General features: G+C 39.4%; 1 gene segment (V, D, J or C); it reads right to left on the minus strand.

The window, feature by feature from the left end:
• Positions 1-7,901: 7,901 nt before the first annotated feature.
• LOC123816850 lies at positions 7,902-8,467 on the minus strand. The segment is given in 2 exon segments: positions 7,902-8,221; positions 8,386-8,467. Coding segments are annotated over 2 exon segments (369 nt in total).
• Between the last annotated feature and the right edge of the window lie 1,337 nt (positions 8,468-9,804).

Consider the following 9,804-nt stretch of genomic DNA (forward strand, 5'->3'; position numbering starts at 1 on the left):
GGCAAAACAAAGTGGGAGTGGGAACTCCCGGCCCCATAGGCAAATTTGTTGGAGAGACCCACAGGGTCCTAGAACATACACAAACCCACCCACACAGGAATCAGCATCAGAAGGGCCCAATTTGCTTGTGGGAAGCGGAGTGAAGTGGCTGAAATGCAGCAGAGAGCAGAGCAGATGCCATTGTTTCCTCTCAGACCCCTGCCCCACATACAGCATCACAACCCAGGGACATGGGTCACCCACCCTGGTGAACACCTAAGGATCTGCCCTTCACTTCATAACAGGCATGTAAAGACAAAAAAAAAGGCCTGAACGAAAGAACAGATCAAAGATCCAGAAAGGATATAACTAAGTGATGAAAAGATAGCCAACCAATCAGATGCACAGTTCAAAGCACTGGTGATCAGGATGCTCACAGAATTGGTTGAATTTGATTGCAAATTAGATGAAAAAAATGAAGGCTGTGTTAAGTCAAGTAAAGGAAAATGTACATGGAACTAACAGTGATGGGAAGGAAACTGGGACTCAGATAAACAGTTTGGACCAGAAGGAAGAAAGAAGCATCCAATCAGAACAGAATGAAGAAAGAAGAATTCAGAAAACTGAGGAGAGGCTTAGAAACCTCCAGGACATCTTTAAAAGTTCCAACATCTGAATCATAGGGGTGCCAGAAGGAGAAGAGGAAGAGCAACAAATTGAAAACTTATTTGAACAGATAATGAAGGAGAACTTCCCCAGTCTGACTAAGGAAATAGACTTCTAGGAAGTCCAGGAAGCTCAGAGAGTCCCAAAGAAATTGGATCCAAGGAGAAACACAGCAAGGCACATCATAATTACATTAGCCAAGATTAAAATGAAGGGGCGAATCCTAGAAGCAGCAAGAGAAAAGGAGACAGTTACCTACAAAGGAGTTCCCATCAGACTGTCAGCTGATTTCTCAAAAGAGACCTTGCAGGCAAGAAGTGGCTGGAAAGAAGTATTCCAAGTCCTGAAAGGCAAGGACCTACATCTGAGATTACTCTATCCAGCAAAGCTTTCATTTAGAATGGAAGGGCAGATAAAGTGCTTCCCAGATAAGGTCAAGTTAAAGGAGTTCATCATCACCAGGCTCTTATTATATAAAATGTTAAAGGGACTTATCTAAGAAAAAGAAGATAGAAAACATGTACAGTAAAATGACAGAAAACTCACAATTATTAATAACCACACCTAAAACAAAAACAAAAACAAAACCAAACTCAGCAAACAACTAGAACAAGAGCAGAACCACAGAAATGGAGATCACATGGAGGATTATCAACAGGGGATTAGGAGGGGGAAAGAGGGGGAAGAGGTACAGAGAATAAGTAGCATAGATGGTAGGTAGAAAATAGACAGGGGAAGGGTAAAAATAGTATGGGAAAGGTAGAAGCCAAAGAACTTATAAGTATAACACATGGACATGAAATAAAGTGGGGGAATGTGGGTAGGAGAGGGTGTGCAGAATGGAGGGGAGTGAAGCAGGAGAAATGGCACATCTGTAATAGCATAATCAATAAAATATATTTTAAAAATACCAATGCCATTTTTTCAGCCTCACCAGAGGACACGCTTATTGATTTTAGAGAGATAGGAATGGATGGAGACAGAGAGGAAGAGAAACATCTATTTGAGAGAGAAACACAGACTCGCTGCCTCTCATATGCACCATGACCAGGACTGAACCCACAGCTTAGACATGTGCCCTGACCAGGATTCAAACCCACAACCAGACTACACAACAAGACTACAGTACAGCACTCCAACCAAATTCTGGGTCTCAATGGCTTTTTTTCAAAGAACTAGAATAAATTTATAATTTAGAATATCCTAAATTATATGAAACCATAAAAGAATCTGAATAGCCACAGCAATCTGGAGAAAGAAGAACAAAGTTGGTGGTATTATGCTATCTGATACCAAACTATACTACAAGACTATAGTAATCAAAACAGCATAATACTGTCATAAAACATAGATCAATGGAATAGAATAGAGAGCCCAGAAATAAACCCACACTTAAATGACCGATTAATCTATGACAAAGGAGGCAAGAATATACAGTGGGATAAAGACAGTCTATTCAATAAAGGGTGTTGGGCACATGCACTCAAGAAAATGAAACTATATCACTGTCTTACATAATATATGAGAATAAACTCAAAATGGATTAAAGACTTCAATGTAAGACCTGAAACAAAAACACTCCTAGAAAAAAATATAGGCAGTAAGGTCTCTGACATTGCTCTTAGTAATATTTTTTCTGATATCCTCTTGAACAAAGGAAACAAAACAAATAAAAAATGAGGATTACATCAAAATAAAAAGTTTTGCACAGCAAAGGGAACCATAAACAAAATGAAAAGACAACCTTCAGATCGGGAGAAGATATTCACCAGTAATACATTTTGGACTTTGTTTACAACATTGACTCATAATGCCTGACAGCCTCTGAACTGGAACATCGGCTCTCCCTGGGTCTCCCACATTACCAGCCCACCATGAAGCCTCTATAATCATGTGACCCAGTTCCTCATAATAAATGTGTATATATATATAATAAGCCCTTACTTAATGTTGTTGATAGGTGCTGTGACTTTAGGCAAAACAACATGCAATGAAACCAATTTTACTATAGGCTAATTGATATAAACAAGAATTAAGTTCCTATGGCATGTCCTCAATGTCATAATGAAACAACACTGAATGAAATGATGTTATTCAAGGACCTACAGTATCCTAACTCTATTAAATTAATTACACTATAATTAATCCCAATTAAATGTATATATGTATAAATGTAAAAAATAAGGACTTAATATCCAAAATTTATAAACAACTCATACAGCTCAATACCAAAAAACAATCCAACTGAAAAACTGGCAGAGGACCTGAATAAGCATTTTTCCAAAAACACATACAGATGGCCAATAGATATATGAAAAGATGCTCAACATCACTGATCGTGAAAGAAATGCAAACTGTAACCACAATGATATATCACCTCACAACTGTCAGAATGGCTATTATCAATAAACCCACAAACAAGTGTTAGCAAAGATGTGGAGAAAAGGGAGACTCCTGCATTGTTGATGGAACTGCAAATTGGTGCAGCCACTGCAAAGATTCCTAAAAACAAATTAAAAATGGAACTACCTTATAACCCAACAATTCTATCTCTGGATATTTATTTGAAGAAACCCAAAACATTAATTCAAAAAGTATATTCACCTCTATGTTCAATGCAGCGTTATTTATAATAGCCAAGATATAGAAGCAATCTAAGTGTCCATCAATAGATAATGGATATAAAAGATGTCATACATAAATACAATGAAATATTACCCAGCCACAAAAATATAAAAAAAAAAAAAACCTTAACATTTGTGACAATACAAATGGATCTAAGTGATATAAGTCAGACAGAAAAAGAAAATACCAGATGAGAGATACAGACTCATAGATACAGAGACCAAATTGAGGCTTGCCAGATAAGATGGGGATTGGAGGGCTGGGGCGGGGGGAGGTGAAGGGATTCAGAAATACAAACTTGGTAGCTTCCGGTCAAGATGGAGGCACAGGTAGACAAGCCTCACCTCACTGCACAATCATAAGAATGAACAAAACTCACTTTAAAAAGAAAAAAACAAGCAGAACTGCCAGAAAAATCACCCAGATCTGTACAGAATCTGTACACCCAGAGCTGTACAGAAGCCTGACAACCAAGGATTAAAAGAAGCTATATTTATCCAGATAGGTAAGAGAGGCAGAAATAGGGAGATGGGCAGGGAGGACTCAGTGTGGCAGCAGTGAGCTAGAGGCAGATAGGTGGAGAGGCAATGAGGTGGCAGAAGCTGGTGGAATTGGCAGCTCCACATTCATGTACGATGGATAAAAATCAGGGGGACACCCTGTGAGTGAGCCCCCAGCCCCAGCCCAGACCAGAGAAAAATAACTTCTGGCTGTAAACCCAGTGGGGGTTGGGGCAGTGGAAGAAACTATCAGTACATAGGCAAACCCAACCACCCTGGGAACCACAACCAGGACAGCATCTGGAAGGGTGCCAGTCACATAGGAGAAGTGGATGAAGTGACTGGAAAGGGGCATGGGCCATACAAGCCCCCAGAAGTGAGCCAAAAGCAGCATTGTTTCCTCTCCAACCCCTCCCTCACACACAGAGCCATAGTTGCCCCACCCTGGCAAGTATACAAGGCTCTGCCTCATACAACTTAACAGGTGCTAAAATGGGATCAAACTGTCCCTGTCTAGTACACAGACACAGGAAGGCTGCCAAAATCAGGAGACAAAGAAATATGGCCCAAATGAAGGAACAGAATAGAACCCTCTCCACAAAAGAACTCAGAGATGTGGAGATAGCCAACCTATCGGATGCAGAGTTCAAAACACTGGTAGTCAGAGTGCTCAAAGATCTCACTGAATACAGCAAAAGCATAAGGGAAGAAATAAAGACTCTACTAAGGGAAATAAAGAAAAATCCACAGGGAACCAACAGTGAAGGGAAGGAAGCAAGGATTCAAATCAATGAATTAGAACATAAGGAAGAAATAAACATTCAACCAGAACTAAACGAAGAAACAAGAATTTTAAAAAATGAGGAGAGTTTAAGAAGACTCTGGGACAACTCCAAAGAGGCCAATACCCAACTCATAGAAATGCCAGAAGGAGAAAAGGAAGAGCAAGAAATTGAAAACTTAGTTGAAAAAATAATGAAAGAAAACTTCCTTAATTTGACAAAGGAAAGAGACATACAAGTCCAGGAAGCACAGAGTTCCTAACAAAATGGACCTAAAGAGATCCACACTAAGGCACATCATCATTAAAATGCAAAAAATTAAAGACAAAGAAAAAATCTTAAAAGCAGCAAGAAAATGGAAGAAAGTTACCTACAAAGAAGTTCCCATAAGACTATCAGCTGATTTCTCTAAAGAAACTTTACAGGCAAGAAGGGACTGGCAAGAACTATACAAGGTGATGAAAAGCAAGGACCAACAACCAAAATTATTTAACGAAGCTTTCATTTAGAATTGAAGGACAGAAAAATGCTTCCCAAAGTAAAACTAAAAAATTCATCATCACCATGGGACTTACTTAGGGAAAAGAAGAAAATCAAAATTATGAACATTAAAATGACAACAAGCTCACAATGATCAACAACTGAATCTAAAAAACAAAAACAAACTAAGCAAACAACTAGGACAGGAATAGAGTCATAGATGTGTAGATCATTTGGACGGTTATCAGCTGGGAAGAGAAGGGAGAGAATGAGGAAAAAGGTATAGGGATTTAGAAACATAATTGGGTAGGGACAAAATAGACAGGGGGATCTTAAGAACAGTATAGACAATGGAGAAGCCAAAGAACTTAGATGCACAGCCCATGGACATGAACTAAAGGGTGGGGAATGGTGAAGGTGGGGTGGTGATCGCTGGAGGCAAAAGGCAAACCGGGCAGAGGGGGCAAAAGGAGAAAAAATTGGGACATCTATAATAGCATAATCAATAAAATATACTTTAAAAAATACATATTAGTCATTACAAAAAGTCATAGAAATGTAAAGTAAGCATAGGGAATATAGTCAATAATATTGTAATAACTATATAGGGTACCCAGTGGATACTGGAAATATCAGGAGAATCGCTTTATAAAGGATATGATTGTCTACACAATGCTGTATACCCAAAACTAATATAAAATGATACTGAATGCTAACTATAATTGAAAAAATTTTAAGGAAATATAAAAAAGGAAACAGAACCAGAGACATTGAAATTAAAAACAAACTGACAGACGAGACTGGGTGCGTTCAGGGTGGTATGGCCATAGACAAATACCAAATGTTCTCACCTTTAAGTGTAACCTAATCAACAAAACAAACAAGCAAGCAAAATGTAACCAAAGACATTGAAATTAAGAACAAACTGACAGTAACCAGAGGTGAGGTGGGAGGGGATAATGGGGGGGAAGCGGGGAAGGGTTTTCAGGAACATCTATAAAGGACACAGGGATAAAACCAAGGGTGGGTGGAATCAGGGGAGGGAGGTGGGATGGCTGGGGTAGGAGGGCATGGTAGAGGGAAAAGGCAGACAACTGTACTTGAACAACAATAAAAAAAAAGAAAAGAAAAAGAAAAAAGGAAACAGAAAATACACAAAAAAAGATCCCCCTTTTCTGTCTAAACAGAGAAAATAAATTCTCCTTTTTTTGGAGAGAGCCACAACAGCCCAGAGACACACAAGAAAAACCTACAAACTTTGTTAAACTAACCTTTATCTTCCTAGTTAAGGAAGAAAAGGACTATCGAGCCTTAGTTGGACTTCCATTAGTTCACACACATTGGTCTTATCAATTCTACACCAATTTATTGGGAATTTTTTTTTTTACTGAAAAGTTTTAAAAGCTTCCTGCCCTGGTCACATCTTCACGTCTTCATTTTCTTGAGGGCTTCCATTTAAAAGTGAAAACTCAATAAAATTTATATTCTTTTCCCCTGTTATTCTGTTTTATGTCACTTTACCCCAGCCAGTGACCCAAAGAGGGTAGAGGAGAATTTTTCCTACCCTATAAAACATATACCCCAAAAATATTTGCTAAGCAAAATGATCTGGAAATACAATACACACATTTTTACTGATTTTGACTCAGATGTTTCTGAATTTCCTTGGTCAATTCTTCTAGCTCAGTCTCTCACAAAATGGCAAGTTGTTTATTGTGACTACTTTTTTCTTTTTGTTTTATTTTGTTGGAGTTTTTTAAATTTTTTTCCTCTTTTTTAATTGTTGTTCAAGTACAGTTGTCTCCATTTCACCCCACCACTGCCCACACCCCACCCATCCCCACTTCACATCCTTGATCCTATGCCCTTTTGGCTTTGTCTATGTGTCCTTTATACACGTTCCTTGATGACTCTTCCCCCATTCCCCCCATTATCCCCCTCTTGCCTCCCCTGTGGTCACTGTTAGTTTGTTTCTTATTTCAATGTCTCTGGTTATATTTTGCTTATTTGTTTTGTTGATTAAGTACCACTCACAGGTGAGATCATATGGTATTTGTCTTTTATCGCCTAGATTACTTCACTCAGCATTAATGCTCTCCAGTTCCATCCATGCTGTCAGGAAGGGTAGGAGCTCCCTCTTTCTTTCTGTTGTATAGTATTCCATTGTGAAAATGTGCCATGGCTTTCTGATCCACTCATTTATTGATGGGCACTTAGGCTGCTTCCAAAACTTGGCTATTATAAATTGTGCTGCTATGAACATTGGGGTGCACAGGTTCTTTTGAATTGGTGTTTCAGGATCCTTAGGGTATATCCCAGTAGTGATATTGCTGGGTCCAATAGCAATTCCATTTTTAGTTTTCTGAGGAAATTCCAAACTCTTTCCACACTGGCTACACCAGACAGCATTCCCACCAGCAGTGTACTAGAGTTCCCTTTTCTCCACAACCTTGCCAGCACTTGTTGTTTATTGATTTGTTTATGATGGCCATTCTCACCAGTATGAAGTGGTATCTCAATGTGGTTTTAATTTGCATCTCTCTGATGGCTAGTGAGCATCAGAGCATCCTTTCATATGTCTCTGGGTCATTTACATGTCTTTGTTGCAGATATTGTGGCAGTTCTTTAACTTCAATAAACATTTTCAACCCAAGTGTTGAAGGATACAGATGTATTTGATGAATGATAACTCTACACATGGTCTATGGACCTAGAGAGGTATTTTCATAGAGTGCTTTCCCTCAATCATCCTACACCTGTGCTACCACAGCCCTGGCCACTTCCTGACTGTGTTGACAATTCCTGGCCTTGGTCCCTACAGCAGGTGGATGCATCAAGCAGAGCCCTGGGGTTTTGGTTCGCCTCCTTCCTACACACCTCTCACTGTGGGCTCACCCATGGCACAGAAGTATACTGCAGAGTCCTCCAGCTGTGAAGGTGAGATGACAAGGTTGATGGAATGGCTTAGTTTCTGAAAATTCAATAAGTAGCGACCTTCTGTGGCATTTTTCTGGTTATAGGAGTCCTGACGAATAAGGAAAATCATTGCCCCACTGCTCATCTGCTTGTACCAGAAGAGGCTGTAACGACTATCACTGGTGTCATATGAGCAGTCCAGGGTCACAGCCTCCTTCTCTTGCACTGTTATTGCTGGTTGGCCTTGAGTTACCTCCTGGGCAGTACTGGATCCTGAAGAAAAAATATAAAGAGAATGTTATGGAATAAGTGGCGTGAGACAAAAAAATCTGTTTTACATCCTGCTGCCTCTCCTTCTAAGGGAACTTATGAAACACTTCCTCGACCCCCAGTCTTTAGGTTGTAGAGGAGACCCATTCCCACTGGGGCATGCCTACCTAGCCACAGTGAAGCCAGGACCACCTCCAGAAACCTGGAGAGCAGCATTTTCAAGTTCTTCCAACAGGTGAAAAATACCTTGTCCTTCTACTACTACCTTGTCCTTCTGCTACTGGGGCAGTAGCAGGGCTCTACAAGGTGGGGTGACTCTGACAAGAAGAGAAGAAATGCTGGGCTGTGTGCTGATGCTGCCCCAGAACAGGAAACAGGGTTTGCTTGTGCAGCCAGTTGCTGTGGGTCACATCAGCCTTCTCTGTGTACCAGCTGAACATGTCACCCAACCCAAACTTCCTTTTGCATTAATCAACTCTTAAATGATAAAAATTACATCTGAAGATAAACACAGTACAGTATTGTAATGAAAGGAAGACTGATTCAACCAACTGCTATGTTCATTCATTGCATCTGTGATGGAAATGGCTGTTCATACTTATTTAAAATACTACATGTGATAGATTATGGAAACAATATAAGATGCAATAATCATGTATCCTCACACTTATATATGCTATTGTTTCACCTCAGGTGAAATAAATCACTTTATGATCAGAAGGCAATGTTGTCTGGGCTAATTTCTGTAGCTCTTTTGATCTGTATACTGTTATAGCAATATTCCTCCTTACTATCACTGTCTGTTTTGTTGCCTATCTGAGACCAAAAGCAGGAAAATCTAAGCATTCTTTGCTGAAGAGTTTAGAATGAAGCTCTTTAGATATGAAGTTCTGTCACAGAGATCCCCTTCTCTTCTCTATTTCAATTTAACAGCTCACTCTGTTCAAAAAGGCCAGGGTGGACACTGGAGTTTGGTCATTAGGTTATTAAGTCTTTGAATTTATATTTTTCTCATTATCTCAATTGTGACCCTAATAGAACCATAGTAAGTTTCTATATTCTGCATGCCCAGTTCTGAAGAGAATATATTCTTGGTGACCCTATATACTTCCATAAGACAGCTGATCATAAGATCATTGATTGTAATAAAATTCTCTCTGTGTATGCATATTAAAATTATGACCATACCTGAGGATATTACTCAACTATACGGCAAACAACACAGGTCCATTGCCTGTTATTGCCTGTCTCCTGATACAGTAGCCAAAGCTTATTATCCTTGTCTCAAAACAACCATAGCCTCAGCTAAATTGGTTGATGTATCTTCAGATCTTGCACCAAAATCTCCATTATATTTGATTGTACCATGTACAGTGCAAACTGTCCTGCTCTCTGTTATACACTATGACTCTGTAAAATCACCAAACATTAGAGGAGAGGGGTGGGTGGAGGTGGAAGAGGGCATAAAGGGGGTACATAGTAATGGAAAAAATGCAATAAAAAATAAAGATTAGTGGATCTGCTCATTTACTGATATGCCAAGGATTTGGAGAAAGTAACCCAGGAGTTCCAGCCACAATGGAGAC

This window comes from Phyllostomus hastatus, unplaced genomic scaffold, assembly GCF_019186645.2.
Source record: "Phyllostomus hastatus isolate PE091 unplaced genomic scaffold, TTU_PhHast_1.1 phas_contig_1095, whole genome shotgun sequence".
NCBI classification, from domain to species: domain Eukaryota; kingdom Metazoa; phylum Chordata; class Mammalia; order Chiroptera; family Phyllostomidae; genus Phyllostomus; species Phyllostomus hastatus.